This window comes from Myotis brandtii, unplaced genomic scaffold (genome assembly GCF_000412655.1).
Source record: "Myotis brandtii unplaced genomic scaffold, ASM41265v1 scaffold1003, whole genome shotgun sequence".
NCBI lineage: Eukaryota > Metazoa > Chordata > Mammalia > Chiroptera > Vespertilionidae > Myotis > Myotis brandtii.
In genome coordinates, this window is record NW_005353340.1 from 211,242 (window position 1) to 234,985 (window position 23,744).

At 54.9% G+C, this 23,744-nt stretch overlaps 1 protein-coding gene across 1 annotated transcript in view; it reads left to right on the top strand.

Annotated features, from left to right (window-relative positions):
• Positions 1 to 23,744, top strand: part of WDFY4 (WDFY family member 4) — a gene marked incomplete at its 5' end in the record, with an annotated part of 236,672 nt that overhangs the window by 205,915 nt on the left and 7,013 nt on the right. Inside the window, 7 exons of the mRNA XM_014534916.1 lie at positions 6,807 to 6,960; positions 7,150 to 7,241; positions 12,789 to 13,001; positions 15,313 to 15,460; positions 18,086 to 18,270; positions 18,489 to 18,647; positions 23,115 to 23,294. Coding sequence (XP_014390402.1) covers positions 6,807 to 6,960; positions 7,150 to 7,241; positions 12,789 to 13,001; positions 15,313 to 15,460; positions 18,086 to 18,270; positions 18,489 to 18,647; positions 23,115 to 23,294 — 1,131 coding nt within the window. The remainder of the gene's footprint in view (positions 1 to 6,806; positions 6,961 to 7,149; positions 7,242 to 12,788; positions 13,002 to 15,312; positions 15,461 to 18,085; positions 18,271 to 18,488; positions 18,648 to 23,114; positions 23,295 to 23,744) is intronic.

Genomic DNA, 23,744 nt, shown 5'->3' on the forward strand with positions numbered 1-23,744 from the left:
CCCAGGGCCCTGCTTCTGCCCCAGTAAGAGCCTCGCAGACCTGCGCTCAGACTCGGCCTGGGCGGGCCAGCGAGCAGCCGGTGCCCCAGCGAGGGCACAGTGGTGCGGCTGCTGCGTTTAATCAGAAGCTGAAATAAAGTGCTGTGTTAATTAAGTCACAGCCGGTGTGAAGTCAGCTGCTACCAGCGGTGGGGAAGGGTTTTCGGAACCACCTGAGGGGAGACGGCTGGTTTTCCTGTAAGACATATGCTCGCTGCAGGCAGAGCTGAGAGCCACGGCGCGTGGCTGCCCTGGCTGTCACCTGTGAGCCTCTGGGCCCGCAGGGTCTGGGCAGAGATGAGCGGAAAATGAAGGCATAATTCTTACTATTCTGACTCAGGGAGGGCTGTTAGGAAAGGCAGAAGTCATAGAGTCATGCAGGCCGGGGACAGAGTCCTGGCTCTAGAACTTTCTAATTGGAACAGTGCCAAGGAATCGAGCCTCGTTTCTCCTGGCTCCGCAGTCGTGAGGGCGAGGCCCGGCCTGGGGACTGTCTGGCCACCCAAGTGCTCCCCGCAGGCCCTCTCCTCCCACAGGGGAGGCAGCAGGCTTTTCCAGGGCCTTTGAGGGTTTTGCTTGTTGAGTAAAAGGCCATGCCCCACAGGTGGGAAAGCTAATGGCTCCTCTGGAGTCAGCCCATCCTCAGTCAAGAGCAAGGCTGAGAGCTGAACTGGTCCGTGGGCCTCCCAAGTCTGCCATGGGAGCCACAGCTCAGAGCTCAGCGGGCAGCGTGGCTGGGTTTTCTGAGAAGCCCACAGAAAGCTGAGCCGTGTCTCAGCTGCGAAACCGCGGACGCTGGAGCACGTTCCATCCCAGCCCGACCCTCCCTCTTCCCCACACTCCACCTGCCACTGCAACAGCCTCCACATCCCTCCTCCTCTTGGAGCCTCTGGTTACCTCCCCATGACACTGAGGTTGTCCCACACCCAGGATCGCTTCCCAGGGTCCCTAGTCGGTCACAGGACAGGGACTCGGGGCTGGGCTCATTCCACACCCTTTCCTGTGGGCCTGGCACAGCACGAGGTACATCACACACATGGGCATACACACGCACACTAACACACTTTACACTCACGGCACACTGACACACACCCACACTCACATTCTCACTTGCCCACACTCACCCACACTTACGGCCACCACAGCCATCCAGGTGTGCAGAGGAGGCTATGGGAGGTTAAAGGGATTAAGAAACTCACTCCAGTTCACACTGTGAGTGGATGCTAAGATTCCCGCCCAAGTTGGCTGGGTTCCAAAGCTAAGGTGCTTCCCCCACACTGCCTCTGATGGCAGAGGACAGCAGTATTAGCTCAGCTGCTGGGCCCACAGGCCCTGTAGTGGGCGTTCACATGGCACACTTCCAAGTGACTGGACAAGGACCTGTCAAGAGATGGTGTCGGCCTGCACATATAGCCGGTCCCGGTACATAGGTGTGGGGAGGTTGGTTTCGGGCAGTGCCCCCTGGAAGGGAGAATGGCCTTCGGCACATGTTATCACAGTATCTGCGAGTGTCCGTGAACGCGTGCAGATGCTGAGATTGCTGTGCCTGTGGGTTAAGAATGGATTGGGTTTGTGGTAAGTTTCCTGCCCACATTGGATTGGGGTTTGAGAATGCCGCGATCGGAGGCTCGCAGTGACGGTGCACACAGACGCCTCAGGCAGAGCAGTTTATTAGAGAGCGCGCCTTCGAGATGTTTCCTTTGCAAGTAACAGACCTTTCTTAGGGATGTCCCTCTGATTTTAACTCTGTCAACATTTAGCAGCACACTGTCAGTCACATCTTCCATCACTGTGCTGTTAATTTTGATTCATCTAAAAATTAGCGTGTAGCGTGTGAGCGTGTAGGTGAGTGAGAATGTGTGGTACACTGACACACACCCACACTCACATTCTCACTCACCCACACTCACCCACACTTATAGCCACCACAGTCATCCAGGTGTGAAGAGGAGGCTATGGGAGGTTAAAGGGATTAAGAAACTCACTCCAGTTCACACTGTGAGTGGATGCTAAGATTCCCGCCCAAGTTGGCTGGGTTCCAAAGCTAAGGTGCTTCCCCCACACTGCCTCTGATGGCAGAGGACAGCAGTATTAGCTCAGCTGCTGGGCCCACAGGCCCTGTAGTGGGCGTTCACATGGCACACTTCCAAGTGACTGGACAAGGACCTGTCAAGAGATGGTGTCGGCCTGCACATATAGCCGGTCCCGGTACATAGGTGTGGGGAGGTTGGTTTCGGGCAGTGCCCCCTGGAAGGGAGAATGGCCTTCGGCACATGTTATCACAGTATCTGCGAGTGTCCGTGAACGCGTGCAGATGCTGAGATTGCTGTGCCTGTGGGTTAAGAATGGATTGGGTTTGTGGTAAGTTTCCTGCCCACATTGGATTGGGGTTTGAGAATGCCGCGATCGGAAGCTCGCAGTGAAGGTGCACACAGACGCCTCAGGCAGAGCAGTGCTTATTAGAGAGCGCACCTTCGAGGTGTTTCCTTTGCAAGTAACAGACCTTCCTTAGGGATGTCCCTCTGATTTTAACTCTCCTCAACATTTAACAGCAGACTGTCAGTCACATCTTCCATCACTGTGCTGTTAATTTTGATTCATCTAAAAATTAGCGTGTAGCGTGTGAGCGTGTAGGTGAGTGAGAATGTGAGTGTGGGTGAGTGTAGGAAAATCTAGTGCCTCTTAAAGTATTTTGATTGAGGAAGGATACCTAGGGTCATATTCTTTTTTTAAGTTTAATTTATTGGGATGACATTGGTTAATAAAGTTACGTAGGTTTCAGGTGTACAATTCTACATCACATCATCTGCATAGTGTATTGTGTGTTCTCTACCCCAAGTCAAGTCTCCTTCCATCACCATTTCCCTCCCTTTACCCTCTTCTACCTCCCCCACCCCCTTTCCCTCTGGTACTCACCACGCTATTGTCTGTCTAAGAGTTTCTTCTTTTGGCTTAATCCCTTCACTTTTTTCACTCATCCTCCCAACCCCCCTCCCCTCTGACAGCTGTGAGTCTGTTCTCTGTATCCACGAGTCTGTTTCTATTTGTTTGTTAGTTTATTTTGTTCATTGGATTCCAAATGTAAGTGAAATCATGTAATATTTGTCTTTCTCTGATTGACTTATTTCGCTTAGCATAATGCTCTACAGATCTATTTATGTTGTCACAAAGGATAAGATTTCCTTTTTTACAGCTGCCTAGTATTCCATTGTGCAAATGTACCACAGCTTTTTCATCCACTCAGCTACTGATGGGCACTTGGGCTGCTTCCAAATCTTGGCTATTGTAAATAACACTGCAAGGAACATAGGGGTGCATACATTCTTTGGAATCAGTGTTTTAGTGTTTTTCAGATAAATTCGCAGAAGTGGAATTGCTGGGTCATAGGGCAGTTCCATTTTTAATTTTTTGAGGAAGCTTCATACTGTTTTCCACGGTGGCTGCTCCAATCTGCATTCCCACCGGCAGTGCAGAAGGTTCCCTTTCCTCCACATCCTCACCAGCAACAGCCATTCTGCCAGGTGGGAGGTGATAGCTGGCTGTGGTCTTCATTTACATTTCTCTGATGAGTAGTGATGTTGAGTGTCTTTTCATATGTCTATTAGCTATCAGTCTATCCTCTTTGGAGAAGTGTTTATTCAGGTCCTTTGCCCATTTTTTTAATTGGATTTCTTTCTGGTGTTGAGTTGTCTGAGTAAATTTTGGATGTCAATGCCTTATCAGATGTATCTTTGGTGAATATGTTCTCCCATTCAGTGGGTTGTCTTTTCATTTTGTTGATGGTTTCCTTTGCTGTGCAACAATTTTTAAGTTGCATGTAGTCCCATTTGTTTATTTTTTTTTCTTCTGTTTCCCTGGCACAAGGAGATATGTGAGAGAAAAATAATGCTATAAGAAAAGTCTGAGATTTCCCTGTCTGCTTCCTTCTAGGATTTTTATGGTTTCTAATCAAATAGTTAAGTCTTTAATCCATTTTGAGTTTATTCTTATATATGGTATAAGAAGGTGGCCTACTTCTGAGCCCTTAAATATTCAAAATATCTTTCTGGAGTCTTTACATATGAGCAATATCATAGCCGGGCACACATCCACCCCAAAGCTCATGACCTTTGCCTCAGAACCCCCAGCCTCAGCCCCTCGCCTTCTGATTCAGTGTCACCTGGGAAAGTCCGTGTGAAGAGCAGGCTGCCCCTTCATTGCAGGTAATGATCTTGCTGTCCCTTTGTGTTCTGTGAGGACACACACAGGCTCCATTGCTCCTGATGACCAAGCGCATCTGCACAACAGCGTTAGGAGCAGATCCTGGCTCAGCAGTTCTCTCTCATCACTTTGCTTCCATCACATCTCTAGACTGAGTTTTGTTGTTTATATTATTTCGCTTGGGACTTTCCTCATGAAAAGGCACTTTTAAATCTTAATTGCGCCCCTGTGCCTCATTCTTTCTCTCCCCTTTATCCTTCTACCTTCTCTTCCTTTTCTCCTCCTTCCTTTCCTGAGGCAAGACCCCTGGGCCTCCTGCTGGCAGCCTCGGGCTTGTCAGCCGCAGACCCCCACGCCCCACGCACGCACGGCAGCTCCTTCTCCGGGGCTCTGGCTGGCGCGGATCTTGTATTGCAGGAGTGAGAAAGCCCATTAATTTTGAAACAAATGTATGCAAATACATTTATTAATATAGGAAATAGGAAAATCAGTTATTGCTTCCTTTATAAATAATACAGGCTTAAGTTTTAAAGATATTACTTTTGCTAAAATGCATTAGACAGCTGTGAAAAAATAACATTTTTCTTTGTGGTAATATCTTTAACCAGATTTGTAGCACTAACAATATTTCCTATGTATATATTATTTTTATTTAATACAGGTAATCTTTTTATTACCAAATCCTATTGCTTCTCGGGAGGTTACCATCAGCTCTCATAAAGGCTGCACCAGGAGAGCGGGCAGGCGGGAGGGGCCTCTGTCTCCCGAGCCGAGGGCTGGAGCTGCAGATCCAACACACAAATGCGTCTGTGATGCGTTTCAGGGAGCCGCTCGGAGGTGCAGCCTATTTAAAAACACTCTCCCCGCTTTTGTTTCCATTTCTATTTGACTCAAGCGGTGGATGCAGCCTCTAGTTTCACCGGAGAGCACAGTGACCTTGGAGGAAGGCCCATCTGTAAGCGTCCCGCGTCCCGTGTCCTGCTTGGTCAGAGCAGCGGGGGCAGCGGGGTCTCTTGGTGTCCCTGCCCCTGTGCAGAGTGACCCGCCGATCTCACGGGATCCTCACACATGACTTGGAAAGTTGACCAGCAGCCCGATGCCCAGGTTGGCGCCTCAGGAGTATGTGCCAGGCCCCGGGTTCCCGGTGAACCCAACGAGACAGAGCAGGGCTTTTGGCAGTGCGACCAGGGCTCTGACCCAGTGCGGCCACCCACTGCTTTGTCAGGACCGGCTGAGCCTGCGTTCTGGTCCGCAGGTGAAAGTGCCGCTTCTCTCGGGGGCCAGTGCCCGCCGCAGGGCCGCGCAGCTTCGTGCAGTGCCCAACGCTGGCTGACGAGCCGAGACGAGGCCTGCCTCCTCGACCCTCATCCACGTGCAGCTGCCCCATTTCACTTAGGTATACAGGGGGGGACATTGGGTTACAGTTGTTCATATGAAAAATAATACAATCATTAATAAGTAATAATACAGGAATAAACTGTTCCGCGTACTCACTACTGTAAACCTCCTTTGCCAGCCCTGTATGCTTCCAGGAAACCTTAGGCTGCTGGAAAGTGAGGCAGCGGGGGGCGGGGAGGAACAAGGGGGGGGCGACTGTGTGGTTCTGCCCCCTTGTTCCTGGAGCCACGCGTGCGCTCTGCAGAAGCTGAAGGAGGCCCGGCCTTCCTGCCAGGCATGAGGGCTTTCCTAGGGGGCCCTGAACTGAGGTGGACCCAAAGCCCCTATCAGAAACCCTTTCCTGGAGCCCCTCTGCCCGCAGCGCCTCCATTCCTCCAACGGGGACCTCTCTGCCGCCTCTGAGCCCCAAGGCCACGTGCTGAATGAGAAGAACAGGGAATCGAAAAACTGCCCTAAGCTTTACCTGGTCCAAGCTCGGGCGTGCCTGCAGCCACCTGTGGAAGCGGTCCCTGAAGCAAGGCAGCCTTGGCTGGGCTGTAGTCCTCTTCTCATACACAGCGGCCATCCCTTAAAGGCCGCTGTGCCTCCAGCCTCCACCCCGACCTGCTCCCCCTCTCGGGCTGCTATGTTCCATGTCGCCATGCTAGGCCGATGCCCTGACCTGACCTGCTTCCTCCCCCCCATTTCTTGTCCTGTAGTTAGCACACAGCCGTCTTCTCTGTCCTGGGCTTGTGGACTCTCCAGGGGTCCACTTCTCCACGAAACCAACCCTGACTACACGTAGACTGTCTGAGCCACTCTCCGTCCTGCAGTTGGTTCTTTGGACCCTGTCCTTGCGCCCGATTCAGAGCTGGCCCTCAGCAAAGGCGGGGAGCGGTCAGACACATGGCCGTGGCCTCCTCTCTGGTCTGCCCCTTTATTCCAGTTGTCATTCATGCCTCCTCTGTGGAAGCTCCCAGCACAACCAGAGAACGTGGAGGGAATAGATGTGTGAGGAGCCATCACACGCATCGTGGACTAGGCCTGAGCGTGTGTGGGGGAATGAGTGACGAGTTCCAGTGGCATGGCCACGTCTCAGCCACAGATGGACAGATGGAGGCCCACACAGCAGTGCCGCACGGCCGGGTTCTCACTGTGGGCAGCTCTTCATGTCGCTCTTTTCCTCGCAGGGCGGGAGCTTTGATGTGGCAGACAGAATGTTCCACAGCGTGAAGGGCGCATGGGAGTCGGCCTCCAGAGAGAACATGAGTGACGTGCGGGAGCTGACCCCGGAGTTCTTCTTCCTGCCCGAGTTCCTCACCAACTGCAACGCCGTGGAGTTCGGTGAGCGGAGGCCTGGGAGGCGGCGGCTCTTCCCCACAACTCAGGGCTGTGTTACCATCTTTGCTGAGCAACACAGCCCACAGCCCCATCTGTGTGGATCTGCGTCCTGGACAGCACAGTGTTACACCCTGACTCCTAGTCTAGTTTGTGCTTCCATTTACCAAAGCCCTGCTGTGTCTCACCCCTCAGGCTGCATGCAGGACGGGACGGCACTGGGGGACGTGCAGCTCCCTCCCTGGGCGGATGGGGACCCTGGAAAATTCATCAGTCTGCACAGACAGGTGAGTTGAGCAGGGTCATGCCACAGTCCCAGAACCCTGCGTGAAGACCTCAGCATCCCTCGGTCTCCAGGGAGACTTTCTGGGTACTTGAGGGGCTCGCCATGAGCGCTTCTTAGGCCCTTTTGTCCAGGGAGCTCCTGCCCCGTTGGCCAGAGGATGCTTGGGCCTGAGTGCTTCCGAGAGCTCCAGGAGGCTTTGTCCTCGTGCCTTTTTCCTCGAGGGTCACCGGGGAAGCAAGTTCAGATTCCTGGATGCCCTGGAGGGCAAGTCAGTGTCTTCAGCAGCCCTGCAGGAAGGGCCACACCCTGGGCCAAACTTCCCAGGATAATTCAGAGAGGGGAGGCCCCGGAGGCCCCCACTGGCCAGAGGACTCACCAGGCCTGGGAGGACTTGGCTTTTTACCCTGAGAGGCTGATTGGGGAAGGGCAGAGGCCATTTATGCTGGGTTAGCGTTAACACATGAAGAAATGTTCAACATCAGTCGTCGGGGAAGCATACATTAAACCTGCAATGGGATGCCCACACACTCACAAGAATGGCTAAAAGGCAAAATACAGATAAAACCAGGAGTAGGCAAGAGCGTGAAGCAACCAGAATCCATCATGCGTTGCTGACAGGAAAAGCAAAGTAGTGCAGCCAGCTTGAAGAACACCGTGGCCATTTCTTAGAAAGGCGGGGTGCATTTGCTACAGCAATTCTCCTTGTGACTGTTTGCCCAAGAGAAGTGAAAATGTGTCCACAGGAAGTATGTACATGAGACTTCATCCATTTTACCCACACTAGTGAGAAACCGAACCTCACTAGTGTTTAGTGTTTATCAACTGGTAGAGGACCAACAGGTAGTAAACCTGGAGGGTGGTTCCCTGAAGGCCCCTTGGAGCCTGCCTAGGGTGGCAGCCTTTTCTTCAATGGCGCTTGTCCAAAACAATCAGAAACAATGAACACTGTGGCTGAAAGAGGCAGTAGATACTAATCAGCAAACGATATTGTGGCTAACTACAAAGCTTAAATGGGGAATGAGCTGTTTCTAGGAAGCCTTGAAAGAGTTAGAAATATCCCTGGGAACCTAGAAGGACACACATTGCAGGGCTGTTTTCATGCACAAGGTTGTGCTCCTGCTCAAGAAAGACCCACAATGGCCCTAGCTCTCACTTCCAGCTGACATCCAGGCTCAGTGCAAGTGAAGGGAAAGGCAGAGTTTGTCATTGTCTGGCTGAACATTGAAACCACTCCCTAACACTCAAAGAGAACCCCTTGTCCTAGCTGGTTCGGCTCAGTGGATAGAGCGTTGGCCCATGGACCAAAGAGTCCCAGGTTTGATTCTGGTCAAGGGCATGTACCTCACTTGCAGGCTAAATCCCCCACCCCAGGTTGGGCACCTGCAGGAGGCAACCAATAGCTGTGTCAGTCTCACATTGATATTTCTCTCTGTGTGTCATGTGTCTCTCTCCCTTACTTCCACTCTCTCTAAAAATCAATGGGAAAATATCCCCTGTAAGGATTAACGAGAGAGAGAGAGCACCTTGGCAGATTGCGACTGACTGGTTTAGAATATTTAAAGAAATCTTCGTCCACTTATTAGCTGACATTAAGCTAACAGAGCAGTGGCCACACACAACAAACATACAGACGTCATAGAACTCGTTCAGAAAGGTCACTAAACAAACAACCCAACAACAGCACCAACCACAACAAGTCCCAGGAGAGGGGAGAGTGATTTCCAGAATTGCCACACATATTATTTAAAGGCTTAATGTTCTGTAAGGCAGGCCAAGTAAAAGGAAGTACGGGCCACACAAAGGTGGGGGGGAAGCAGTCAACAGAACTACACTGAAGCAAGTCCAAACTTAGACAAAGACATTACATCAGCTATTGCAAATATGTTCCAAGAACTAAATAAAACCATGTCTAAAGAATTAAGGGGCAGTGTGATAATTACATCTTACCCTTAGAGAATATCAATAAAGAGATAAAAGTGTAGAAAGGAGGCAAATAGAAATTGTGAAGTTGAAAATGAACTAAAATGAAAAATTCAGTAGAGGAAATTAATAGCAGGTTTGAGCAGACATAAGAATCAGCAAACTTTAATTATAAATCAATTAAAAATATCAAGTCTAAGAAAAAAGAAAGAAAAATTAATGAAGAAAAATAAACAGAGCCTAGAGACCTGTATAATGCCATCAAGTATATTAACATACACATAGGGAACTACCAACAGGAAAGGAGAGAGAGAGGGGTAGAAAGAATATTTGAAATAATAATGTCCAAAAATATCCCAAATTTAGGCAATGTGTTAATTTATATATCCAAGACACTCAAGAAACTCCATGAAGGATAAACTCAAAGATATCCACACTCAGACACAACATAAACTGCCCATGATAAAGTCAAGGGAACCCAGGCTGGGGATGGAGCAGGTTGAAGTTACACTCACCACCTCCCAGGGCCACATGGGAATTGCAATCCTATATAATAAAGAGGGAATATGCAAACTGACCATCACTCCACCACAAAGATGGCTGTGCCCACAGGAGAGACGGGGTTTCCATAACACAAGATGGCTGCACCCACAGTGGAGGCCGAGTTCCCGTAATGAGCCTTAATGAGCAATCAGCAGGGACCTGAGGCTGCTCCCCATCCAGCACCCCCCTCCCTGTGGAGCTTGACAGGGGACCTCAGGCCACTCCCCCTGCCCTGGTGCCAGGCCAGGGACCTCAGGCCATGCCCCTTGCCTGGCGAGGCTTGACGGGGTACCTCAGGACGCACCCCCCGCCCTGGCACTGGGCCAGGGGACCTGAAGCCACACCCCCCACCCAGCAGAGCTTGACAGGGAACCTCAAGGTGCAATCCTCACCCAGTAGGGCTTGATGGGGGACCTCAAACCATGCCCCCCGCACCAGCGCCAGGCCGGGGGACCTCAGACCATGCCCCCAGCCTGGCGGGGCTTGACAGGGGACCTTAGGCCATGCCCCCCATCTGGTGGGGCTTGACGGGACCTCAAGGTGCACCCACTGGCCCGGAATGGAGGACCTCAGGCCATGTCCCCCCACCCCGGTGCTGGGCCAGGGGACCTCAAGCTACGCCCCCCGACTGGTGGGGCTTGATGGGGGAATCTCAGGCCACATCCCCCACCTGGCAGGGCTTGACGGGGGACCTCAAGGTGTGCCCCCTGCCCCGGCCTGGGGCCAGGCCAGGGACCTGAGGCTGCGACCCCGCTAGGCGGGGCTTAACAAGGGTGGAACCGGCCGGGTCTGGATCTAGCCCAATGGAGGTGGGGCCAGCTGGGTCTTTTTGAGGCGCACGTGGGTGGGCGGGGACTTGACTCTGGGCCCCATGATGCGCCCCAGACTCTGACAGGAGGGAGATTTTCATATACATTTTACTAATTTTCTTTCATCTCTGACACTTCTATTATAGAGAAATGGCAAATAGCAATATTAAAATATTTCCTCTAATTAATCCCCCTTTAATGTGAATGAATTTCGTGCACCAGGCCACTAGTTAAATTTTAAAAGAATCAACCTGAATAGCCAACTAAAGAGCAACTGACTAGAAGACTTACAAAAGAAGTCACATCTAGACTGGTAGGTAAGGTGGCGCTTCCCAAGCTGACTGCCTCTAGATGGGACCTGCGCTTCACCCCTCAGGAGCAGCTCCCACTGGGGACACCTGACAGGAAGCAGAAAGGATTTAGCGAGGGCACCCAGGCCTGCTCAACCCTTCATGGGTGCAGCCCCGTGGATGGTGCTGGCTCAGAGTAGGGCACCCAGGTGGGCAGTATTTCTCAACAGCTGCCACACAGGAGCAAGAGAAGCCATGGGGCAGTGCTTGCATGTCCTCGTTCACCCGAGATGTGGTACTGTGTCTGCTGAGCAGAGCCCAAGATCTGCCATCTCTCTCAATGACTTTAGCCTCTCACCTCTCAGTTCCTTAAGCTTCACTCTCCATGACTTTTACCTCCATATGACCTAAAGCCACCCTCTACCATAGGCACACATAACCCAAATGTAACTGCTCTGTCTTCAAAATCACTCACTCAAACATCCCAGTTGGTGAAAGCCACATCCTCACCTTGCTGGTACCTAACTACTTCCTACAATTATCCTCCCCACCCCCCACCCCCCACCCCCTGCAGTGCAGACAGTCCCTGTGCTAATCCTGTCTGCTTCCTGTCAGGTGTCACCATGATGGCAGGCAAGTGTGCTGAGAGCGGTGAAGTGTCTGTCCCAGGTGGAGGCTGTAAGCATAGAGACAGGCTCCATGGCCGAGTCTGGAGCATCTGTCCTCCTGCCTGGGGACAGAGAGAGAGCCTGCAAATGGACAGAATGTGCCTCAAGGCCTCGCACTGCACTCGCCCTGTAGGTGCAAGGGTGAGCTGCTCTTGCTGCTGCCTGCCCTGTAGGTTCAAGGGTGAGCTGCTTCTGCTGCCGCTTGCCCTGGGCTGCACAGGGCACCCCCATCAGGAGAGCTCACGCTCCTGGGGGCTGCGCTGCACCGCAGAGGCAGATTCTGGCCTTTCCTTCCAGGAATGACTTGGGAAGGCCCAGACCACAGTCAGTAATCCTAGTACTTGAGTGAAGTGGGATCTGCTCCGCCCTGTAGGTGCAAGGGTGAGCTGCTCCTGCTGCCGCTTGCCCTGGGCTGCACAGGGCACCCCCATCAGGAGAGCTCACGCTCCTGGGGGCTGCGCTGCACCGCAGAGGCAGATTCTGGCCTTTCCTTCCAGGAATGACTTGGGAAGGCCCAGACCACAGTCAGTAATCCTAGTACTTGAGTGAAGTGGGATCTGCTCAGCGAGGCAGGATACCCCTGTGGAGTTCTGAGGTCTCAGGGTTGGGGGCTGGGACAGTAGTTTCAAAAACCACATATGAGCCTGCCCAGAAGTGGGGTGATCATTCCTGCCAGTGAAAGGGGGTGCTCATGGGCAGACAACACACTTAAACCCCAAGCCGTGCCCGGTACCTGGTGGGTGATCATGGCAGCTGATACCACGTGGAGATCACTGTGCACCAGGCAGGGGCACACACTGGTCTGCAAGGACCCACTGAGAAGGCACGATCACCGTCACCGTTTTACAGACGAGGAAACTGGGGGACAGAGGCGTTAGGGAGCGTGAGCGGCAGTGCTGGCTCCTGTCCTCCTTGAGTGTGTCCTCCGCCCTGCAGGGCCTGGCCCCAGCCTCCCAGCGCTCCGTCAGTCAGCGCGCCCTTCCTCCTGGGTCAGATCGCAGCAGGCCTCTTCCGTTTGGCGATCGCTCTCAGGCCAGCTCCACATGGAGGTTCTGGTCCTCAGGGTTACTTTCCGGAGTAGATGAGTAGGTGGTGGGAACAGCCAGCTCTTTATAGCAGCTGGAGGCAGGAGTCGGGTGGTTCGTGGGTGGCCCGCACGTCTGCCCACTGAGAACTCGTCAAGTCCAGGGAGGCATCCCCCATTTCCTGTGAGAGCCAGTGTCCTGCACCCCGAACCTGTGCCGTCCTGGTCTGTGCAGTGAGCACATGAGCCTCTGGGAGGCCTGCGTTTTTCATGCTCTTTGGGCTTTGCTTCCAGGCTTTGGAAAGTGACTTCGTCAGTGCCAACCTCCACCACTGGATAGACCTCATTTTTGGGTACAAGCAGCAGGGGTCGGCCGCAGTGGAGGCGGTGAACACCTTCCACCCCTACTTCTATGGAGACAAAGTGGACCTCGGCAGCATTGGGGACCCCCTGATCAGGAACACCATCCTGGGGTTTGTCAGCAACTTTGGACAGGTGCCCAAACAGGTACGGCATGCCATGTCCTTTGTCTTCCTTTGTCAAATAAGTGTTCACAGCGTTGGGGGGGAGAGAGGACGTTTTCTCCTGGGATGGGAGCGACAAGAAGACAAGAGGACCAAACAGGCAGGTGGTCTCCGATCACCCTCCTGTGCCTTCAGCGTCAAGGCTGGCCCTCAGTGGCATGGACGATGAAGGTGATGACAGTGTTAACGCTAATGTGAAGGCTACATTCAGCTCCGATGCATCTGAGGGCACTATGATAGACCCACAGGACTTAATTCTTTATGTGCATCCGCCCCCAGAGCGGTTGTGAAGATCCAATGAGTGAAGGCATCAAAGGCTCGGGCATCCCTGAGATATGGTTAGCACTGAACAGTGTTACTCATTAGTGTGGTGGCCTCACTGAATTCTTCCATAAGCTCTGTGTAAGGAGTCATTCTTCCACAGATGTGGACACGGAGGCTCAGAGTAAGTAAGTTGCCTACAATGGCACCATGAGCAGGTGACAGAGGGAGAGCTCTGGCCTCATCTGGCTGCTCCAGAACCCAGGTCGCATGGCCCCCGTGAGAGGCACCTCAGCCTGCCCTGGGCCCTGGTGGGGCTGCAAGGTCTCACGTGGGCCTGTGCCCCGCTGGCCCCACCCCTCAGGACAGTCCGGGGCAGTGTGGGCTGTGCATCAGGTGGGCACCCGATGAATGGCGTGCGGGAGAGTGAAATAGTTGTTTACGTGATGCTCGCTCTCTGGGTTTCCGCTTCAGTTCAGTGTGGAGAAATCTCACCCCTGAGCTCAGAAGCCTGGCCCCCAGCCTGGCCCACCCGGGCAGTCAGAGGTCGCCCTGAGGACGGAATGCACAAGACCGCCAATTCCAGGACCATCCTGGGAGCGCCTGCCTCGCAGGAGAACTGGATGGGCTCCTCTCAGTTAATGCGAAACAAATGAGCTCTCTCCTGCCTGGTCATGGGGTCAGGCTTGTTTGCTCGGCTCCTGGTGAGGCGTGTGGAAGGCCCGAGGGGGCCTTGGACAGCGGGACGGCTGGCGCACCCAAACGCGGGTTCTCAGGGAAGGCTTGCGGGAAGGAGGGCCTCTCAGGAGAGAAGCTTGGGTAGCCTGATTTTATTTCTTTCATTTAAAAATTAGAATAATACAGATAAAGCAATGAAATAATTCAAAATAGCAGTCGCCCCCACCTGTGTTCTGTGTTATATACTCATAGGCCTTGATCACAAGGAAAAGTGTGTTCACGTTAGTGATCGTGGAGTGCACACACTTTCAGATTCTGATTTTACTTAATGGCTTTTCATAGAGCTTGTACAAATATTTCTAAGTAATTAGTGGAATTAGGATTCCTCATGCGGTCCCCTCTGAAGACTGTGCACTGTCCCACCCAGCGGGGCGCCTGCTGACGCGTGCCAGGGCCACGTTGGTGGCTCTGCTGGGCAGGGAGGAGTTCCATAGTCAATGCTCACGTCAAATCACCTCTGGTTTCTGTCTCTGCACCACCCACCCAGCCCTACAAGGTAGCTCAGCACCTGAGGGAGGACTTAGCAAAGCCGGGGCCAAGGCTGCTCCGAGGCCCAGTGGCCCACTGAGCCCCACCTGTGCCCGGGCGCCCCTCTGAGGCCAGCCCCTACCTCAGCCCTGGCATCCTGGCATTGGGCATCCTGGCACCCAGCAGGAACTCGAGCACGGAGGGCCCGGTGGCCGGCTGGCACTGGCCTCGGCCACACCCAGGCCCAGTGAGGGTTCTGCAGGCAGCGAGCCTTTGCCCTTCCTGCTTTGCCTGCTTATGCCAAAAGGTTGGCATTGGGGACAATTGGACAATAGAAATCCAAGAAAAAGAAATAAGAAAGTCCACTAGTGGGGTCTGCCTGTGCTCTTTGAAATACTCAAACTCCTGATGCCAGGAAGGTGTGCTGCCCAGAGTGTCAGGGGAGGGAACCCAGGGGAATTGCTCCAGCAGATGGGGAGGGCGTGGTCTGGAGGGGAAAGCGCCCTCTGGCCCTGGGTGAGAGGCAGCTCCGGGGCAGGGCCCCCAGTGAGCTTGTCCTTGTCCCAGGCGCCTGGGGAGCAGCCAGCCCGCAGCCAGTGGAGCTGTGCCCGCCAGCCCTGCACTGTGGCCTTGAGAGGAACCGCTGCTCGGACCGCAAGCCCCTCGTCTTAGCATCCCAGGGTTCAGGCAGGTGCTTCTGTTTATGCTGATGATGCCCCTGAGCACAGGGCCAGGCCAGGCGCACGGAGCAGAGGCGTGGCTGCTACTTGACGTGGCCAGCTTTTCCTCTGGCGTTGGCCCTAACGTCTGTCCCCGTGTCTCTCCAGCTCTTCACCAAACCCCACCCGGCCCGGACGGCGGCAGGGAAGCCCTCACCTGGAAAGGATGTCACCACACCTTCGAGCCTGCCGGGCCACCCACAGCCCTTTCCCTGCAGCCTGCAGGCCCTGCGGCCCTCCCAGGTCACCGTCAAAGGTGAGCACGGGCCCTGCTTGCTTTGGTTCTGGTTCCACAGTTGTCCCTTCAGGACCAGCTCCTCTGGGGCTCAGGACACAGACGGGGGCTCCGTCTGACTGAGTCTGGGGTCGAAGCAGGAACCTGGGGAGGCGTCTGCTCAGAGAGGAACTCTGTCCAAGATGAGCTCCATCAGACCTGTCTGTCCATGTGTGCGTGTATCTCTGAGACACCCTCACTCATGTACACACACACTCCCCTCTACTCTTTCATGTACACACACACACAACCCTCTCTCTCTTTCTTGTACACACACACACCCCTCTCTCCCTTTCATGTACACACATGTACACACACACACTCCCTTCTTTCTCTTTCTTGTACACACACACACACACACACATAACCCTCTCTCTTTCATGTACACGCACACACACCCTCTGTCTCTTTCATGTACACACATACCCTTTCTCTCTTTCATGTACACACGCACACACACACATACACACACACACCCTCTGTCTTTCTCTCACACACACATACCCTCCTCGCTTTCAGAGCTGAGTGGGGAGGCCCCAGGTTTCCCAAGGGAGGGTTGCAGCCACCCTCTCTCTCTTTCATGTACACGCACACACACCCTCTGTCTCTTTCATGTACACACATACCCTTTCTCTCTTTCATGTACACACGCACACACACACATACACACACACACCCTCTGTCTTTCTCTCACACACACATACCCTCCTCGCTTTCAGAGCTGAGTGGGGAGGCCCCAGGTTTCCCAAGGGAGGGTTGCAGCCTCCTGGCCGGGTACCTGCAGTCATCGCTACTCCTGGCACCAGGTGGGCTGCAGCCCATTAACAGGAGGACGTGCTGGGCCTGATGGCCTGGGTGTGGGTTCCAGCCCGTCATTTCCCAGAGAAGCTATGTGTGAAGTCTGATGTCTGTGCCCCCAGGGACATGCACTGACCTGGGAAATACCACTGCACGGAACATTCTGATCCCGGGGAGTATGTGTGTGTGTGTGTGTGTGTGTGTGTGTGTGTGTACATGAAAGAGAAAGAGGGGTGTGTGTGTACATGAAAGAGAGAGAGGGGGGTGTGTGTATGTGTGTACATGATAGAGAAAGGGGTGTGTGTGTGTACATGAAAGAGAGAGAGGGGTTTGTGTGTGTATGTGTGTATGTGTACATGAAAGAGAGGGTGTGTGTGTGTGCATGAAAGAGAGAGAGGGGTGTGTGTGTGTGTGAGTGTGTTTATATTGTAGTTTTTCCATTTGAAGTCCCAGAACAGTGTGCTTGTACACCCAGCCCTGCTAGATCTGGTGCCTGGGAGGGCAGGTAGGACAGAACCCCAAGGCTCCTATGGCTTTGTGCCATCTGGCTCCCAGCCATGGCCCCTCCTCCCCTGCTGCCATCCCTGAAGAGACACTAACAACCTGCAGGGCCACCCACAGCCCTTTTCCTGCATGGCCACACTCTGAGCTCATTGGCTTAGTCAGGGCGGAACTGGCCAGGGGACAACCTCAGGCCAAGGGACACCCTCAGGCCAGGGAACAGCCTCGGGCCAGAGAACAGCCTCAGGCCAGGGAACAGCCTCAGGCCAGGGAACAGCCTCAGGCCAGGGAACAGCCTCAGGCCAGGGAACAGCCTCAGGCCAGGGAACAGCCTCAGGCCAGGGAACAGCCTCAGGCCAGGGAACAGCCTCAGGCCAGGGAACAGCCTCAGGCCAGGGAACAGCCTCAGGCCAGGGAACAGCCTCAGGCCAGGGAACAGCCTCGGGCCAGGGAACAGCCTCAGGCCAGGGGACACCCTCAGGCCAGGGAACAGCCTTGGGCCAGAGAACAGCCTCAGGCCAGGGGACAGCCTCAGGGCCAGGGGACAGCCTCAGGGCCAGAGGGCACCCTCAGGGCCAGGGAACAGCCTCAGGGCCAGGGGGCACCCTCAGGGCCAGGGGACAGCCTCAGGGCCAGGGGACACCCTCAGGGCCAGGGGACACCCTCAAACCCAGGTGACACCCTCAGGGTCAAGGGACACCCTCAGGGCCAGGGAACAGCCTCGGGCTAGGGAACAGCCTCAGGCCAATGAACAGCCTCGGGCTAGGGGACAGCCTTGGGTCAGGTAACAGCCTCAGGCCAGGGACCAGCCTCGGGCCAGGGGACAGCCTCGGGCCAGGGGATAGCCTCGGGCCAGGGAACAGCCTCAGAGCCAGGGGGCACCCTCAGGCCCAGGGGACACCCTCAGGGCCAGGGGACAGCCTCAGGGCCAGGAGGCACCCTCAGGGTCAAGGGACACCCTCAGGGCCAGGAAACAGCCTCAGGGCCAGGAGGCACCCTCAGGGCCAGGGGACACCCTCAGGGCCAGGGGACAGCCTCAGGCCCAGGGTACACCCTCTAGCCCAGAGGACACCCTTGGGGCCAGGGGGCACCCTCAGGCCAGGGAACAGCCTCAGGGCTTGGGGGCACCTCAGGCCAGGGTCTAGGTGGCCCCTGGAGTGAGGCTAGGACAGAGGTGCCTCAGCCAGTGGTTCCTGCCAGGGCATGTGCTGTGCTGAGTCCAGTTGCCTGCCCTGGCTCCTTTGGGATCACAGATAAAGGGGTGTGGTCGTTTAATGTGTGAGCTCCTCCATACTGACTGGGGGGCAGATATGTACCTTTTCTCTCTAGGCTCAGAGTCCCCCAAAGGCGCCATCGGCCACATCGTCCCCACCGAGAAGAGCGTCCTGGCCGTGGAGAGGGGCAAGCTGCTGCTGCCGCCCGCCTGGAGCAGGACCTTCTGCTGGGGAGCCGACGACCTCAGCTGCTGCCTGGGCAGCTACGGCTCCGACAAGGTGAGGGCCAGGCTGGCGGCCTAGTGATGGGACAGAGGTGTCAGGTGGGCGAGCCGAACGCAGGCAAGTCCCTGTGCCCCTGTCCCCCACATGGCTGTGCCCAAGCCGGAGTGAGAGGGGTCATGTGACTGTGCCAGGGCCCTCGTGGGCTGAGCCTCCGACCACATTCCGAGGAGTGAAGCTCACGAGTTAGTGCGAATCATGCTTGTCTCCCTCAGGTCCTGATGACGTTCGAGAACCTGGCTGCCTGGGGCCGCTGTCTGTGTGCCGTGTGCCCGTCCCCCACAACAATCGTCACCTCTGGGGACAGCACTGTGGTCTGCGTATGGGAGCTCAGTATGGCCAAAGGCCGCCCCAGCGGCCTGCACCTCAAGCAGGTACCATACCTCAGGCAGGAGTGGGGGCCTGGGCAGGTGTAGTCCCTAAGGCAAGTGTAGCCCCTAGGGCAGGTGTAGCCCCTAAGGCAGGTGTAGTCCTTAGGGCAGGTGTAGTCCTAGGGAAGGTGTAGTCACTAGGGCAGGTGTAGGCATAGGGCAGGTGTAGTCCTAGGACAGGTGTAGTCCCTAGAGCAGGTGTAGTCCTAGGGCAGGTGTAGTCCCTAGGGCAGGTGTAGTCCTAGGGCAGGTGTAGGCATAGGGCAGGTGTAGTCCCTAGAGCAGGTGTAGGCCTAGGTCAGGTGTAGTCACTAGAGCAGGTGTAGGCCTAGGGCAGGTGTAGTCACTAGGGCAGGTGTGGTGCCCAGGGCAGGTGTAGTCCCTAGGGCAGGGGTGCCCTGGGCAGGTACAGGCCCTCACATGCCCCAACAGGGAGGTATGGAGGTGGCACCGGCTCTGGGTCATGGAGGGCACCATTCTGTGCCCAAGGTGGATTTAACAATGAGAGGGTCTGCATGCACATCAGCACCAGTGACTCTGGTGTCCTGCCCTTGGGACTTGTGGGGGCCTCTTCCCTGGCACTTCTCTGTGGGCAGCCGCATGCTCCCCTCCACAGCCCTGTAGGTGCTGTGTCATCCCTGCACACGGGGTGGGGGGAGAGGTGCAAGGAGCTTCCATGACTCATCCAAAGTCGTGGCGCCAGGAAATGAAAGGAGGAGGAGCCGTGGCAGGGGGTGAGCAAAGCAGCCGGGGTGGTGGGCGGCAGAGGACTCCTGGTCCCACCTCACCAGGCACCGCCATGCACAGGGAAGGGCAGGCACCACTGCTTCCAGATGACCTGCACCCGACCCTGATCTTGTAGAGCAGGTGGTGTTGTTCTACTTTCAGAACTGCATTCCAGTCCAGGTCTGTCCAACTGTGAGCCCCACGCTCTCTCCCTGTGCGCTCTGGAACCTGCCCAAGATCCCGGGTGGCACTTCCCACTCTAAAATGCAATGTTGTCTGATGTCTGTTTGGTCATTGGCCATGTAGCCCTAACGTAGCAAAACCAAAGCTAATCACACACAGCTGACCACTGACCGATTTCCTAAGTGGGACACATTTCCCAGGACGTGATCTGGGTTCTCTGTGTGTCCAGGCCACCCTGGCACCCCTGTGGTGCGCGGTGGCCCTCGGTAGCCATGCGGAGGGATGTGCTGGGGCTGCACTGGGGCGGGTTCGTCCAGCAGAGGTGGCGGCACCCTGAGGGGCAGCGGGCAGTGAGGGCAGGGGAGCCCTCTGCACAGCGTGGTGCTCCTGCCTGCCCCGGTGCACGGTACTCCTTCCTTCCCATCCGCTGCTGTGGCCCAGGGCTGCACTCTATTACAGAGCGAGGTGAAGACTGCAGTGCCCTGTGGACTGCCCCCTCTCCCAGGCCCCACTCAGGAATGGCGAGAGGCACAGCCCGACCCCAAACTGGCGTGGGGGCCGGGGAAGCAGCCCTCTCCCGCAGCCCCGGGCCCCCTCAGGAGTGAAATGCTCTGTGGAGTCCACCGACAGCGTAACATGGAACTGACCCTCCTCTCCCCAGATTTGTCAGGAGGAAAAGGTGTGGGCCATCCTTCTAGGCAAAGTCAAACCCGTACCAGGGCCTTGGGGCCCCAGACTACCAGCTGCTGAGCAGCGCGGTCTGTCCCCAACCGGTAAACAGAGAAGTCATCGTTAAATAGCTCCACAGACAGATTTTGAAATTGTTTTATTTTAAAGGAGATTACACCGTTAAAGACAAATTTCAAATTCACTTCAAAGCAGAATGATTCCCTATAATCCCCATAGAAGCTGTCACTGTTGCCTGCGTCCACCCAGGCACACATCCATGCCATCCTGACCGTTATGTGTGGTAAACAGAGAAGTCATCGTTAAATAGGTCCACATACAGATTTTGAAATTGTTTTATTTTAAAGGGGATTACACCGTTAAAGACAAATTTCAAATTCACTTAAAGCAGAATGATTCCCTAAAATCCCCATAGAAGCTGTCACTGTTGCCTGCGTCCACCCAGGCACACATCCATGCCATCCTGACCGTTATGTGGATGTGTTTAGTCCGCGTCCACCCAGCCTATCAGATTGGTTTTGCTTTCCTACAGTCTCTATAATTCACATTCATTTGTTCCCCAAGATTTCATTTCCATGGGATTACATTTCAGTTGGTCCATGGCACCCACCACAGTCCCGTCAGCCACTGTTTCCAAGCGTGAACGGATTGAACAGGCGGCAGGCCGCATCCTCCGCAGGTGGCTGATCGCTTCTGATGAATTGTTTCCTTGAGATGCGTTTTCAGACGCGGAACTGGAGCAGTGACACGCTGCTCGGTGGCAGTCCCATTGCTTTGCGGTGCCTCCACGCTTAGCTAGGAGGGCCCGGCTCACCACAGCACCCAGCATGAAGAAGCATTTCCAGAGGCCTTCATTTATTTAATGTTTGCGACTTCACTTCGGTACAAGATGACATAATGAGGCTATTTTAACTGACGGTGGAGAGAGGTGTAAGTCTGAGGAGCAAAGGAACTGGTCGAGGACACATTGAAGGTGCCGCCCTCTCTGGTTTCCCAGGCCTCTCCAGGGGCCGGTGCTGCTGCCTTTGTGGGTCGGGGTGCCTGTGTGTGCTCTCCCCAGAGAGCAGCAGCCCGGCCCCACTAACCCGCACGTGCGGGCTCAGGCTTCTCTCTCAGAACCCCAGCCTCACTCCGGCCACTGGTCACTCTTTGGAGTCACTGTGTCCCCTGTGGTCAGAACTGAGTCATCAGACTTAGCTCACCCTGGGAAGAAGCCAGAAAGCTCACGCCAAACCCCCCACTTTCCTCCATTCAGACGGTTTCTGTGTTCCCTAACGACCCAGATCCTCCGTGGGCCACGCCCAGAGCCTTCCAGCACCATCCGGTGGGGCCACGTTAAGTTCCACTGAGGACACGGAAATCTGAGGCAGAACTTTTCATTGCTGTGACCAGGCAGGTGACAGCTTTGACCCAAATGAGCATGGTCTGTTCTGAAGATGGAGGTTTACCACCAGGGAAGCGGTGACCACATCTCAGATGGCCACCTCCGCATCTGGTTCCGGAGGGGAGAGGCACGTGCGTGTGCAGCAGCTTCACACCACCCACCCGAGCCTCTGGTGGTTGTGACCACGCCTATGCCAGTAGCGCTTCCCAGCTCCTGGCACGTGTCTCTAGAGAACAAGCCCTCTGGCCAGATCTGGACACATAACCATCCATGAACCAGGCCTGACCCTGCACAGGCCAACCTGAGGGGCTGAGACCAGGTTGGAGTCACCCACTGCCACATGGCCGACTGGCTCTGAGCCTGGCTCCATCGGACTTGAAAAGTCATCCCTGTTAACTATGACCTAAGCTCCCTGCTTTCTTCAGGGTCGCTGTGTTTCTGGGGTCCCTCAGTGTGGTGCCCAAACTTGTGTGCGTGAAAGCTCCCTGGAGGGTTTGTGAAGACCTGGGGTGGGCTCCATGGCGTTTCTAAGTCGTAGTCTGGGAGAGGGGCCGAGGGTCTGCCCGTGCAACCAGCTCCCAGCGATGTGTACGCTGCCGGCTGGGGTGCACGTAGACAGAGCCCTTGAGACACATACAGGGGACAGAGCACAAGTGCTGCCGCCTCTGCTGGGTTATGATAAAGGGACACTGCTCCTCCCAGCTGGGCCTCAACCCGGGGACGGACGGAACTGAGGGCAGCCATGTGTGCACGCACACTCACACACACTCACACTCACACACTCACACTCACACACAGGCAGGTGCCTCCCCCCCACACACGGTCTCACCCACACAGTCACATACACACACTCATACACACCTTCACACACACACAGGCACACACATACATACACACACTCTCACAGAGTCACACACATAACATACACACTCAAATGTACTCATACACACATACTCTGATATTCACACACATAGTTACACACACCCTCACTCACACTCATACATTCTCACATACACACACATACTCATACTCAGACACACACACACACACACACTCACATATACTCACTTAATCAGACACACACACACACTCTCACCCTCACATGCTCTCATACATGCACATAGCCACACACACTGTCACCCTCACACGCTCTCATACACACACATAGCCACACATACTAATATACTCACACACGTTCACACACACACTTTCACACTCACACACATTCACACACACACACACACACACACATGCTCTCATACACACACATAGCCACACACACTAATATACTCACACACATTCACACACTTTCACACTCACACACACACACACACACACACTCACATACCCCGCAGGCTCTGGAATCACTGAATCACTCCACCTCTGTTCCCTCATGTGGGGCCAGACAGTAAAAGGAAGGGTAGAGCATCTCACCAAGCAGCTGTATTGCTGGTCCCTCCCCTAACCTGTGGTCCTGTCTCTTGTCCCAGGCCTTGTACGGACACACCCAGGCTGTCACCTGCCTGGCAGCATCAGCCACCTTCAGCATCCTGGTGAGCGGCTCCCAGGACTGCACCTGCATCCTGTGGGACCTGGACTACCTCACCCACGTGGCCCGCCTGCCCGCCCACCAGGAGGCCATATCTGCCGTGGCCATCAGCGACATCTCGGTGAGGCCCCCTTTCTCAACATCTGTGTCCTTGACATGTCTGTGAGCCCGGCTGTTTGCATGGTAGATGGTGCCCTCGAGAAACCCAGGGGCTGAGCACCCGGAAGTTGAGAGTGCCCCAGATGTGCGGAGCATTCTCTACACAGGATGGGGCCATTAGCATGTGCAGCACGGGGGTCTAGGTTTCATTCTGTGCTTCCTTCTCTTCTCCCTTGGGGTAGCGGGGGCAGTGGGAGGTCTCTGTTCTGGCAGTGGGACCATGGAGTGTGGCAAGAGGTTGGCTTTGGTGAAGAGTCTGCTGAACTTACTAATTCAGCTTGTTGCCTGCAAATCAGTGGTGACTCAGCAGGTGCCTCTGGTCTCCATGGCAGGAAGTGCTGTTGTCTCTCCATGCTGGCTGCCTATGGGGAAAGTGTGTGTGTGTGTGTGTGTGTGTGTGTGTGTGTGTGTG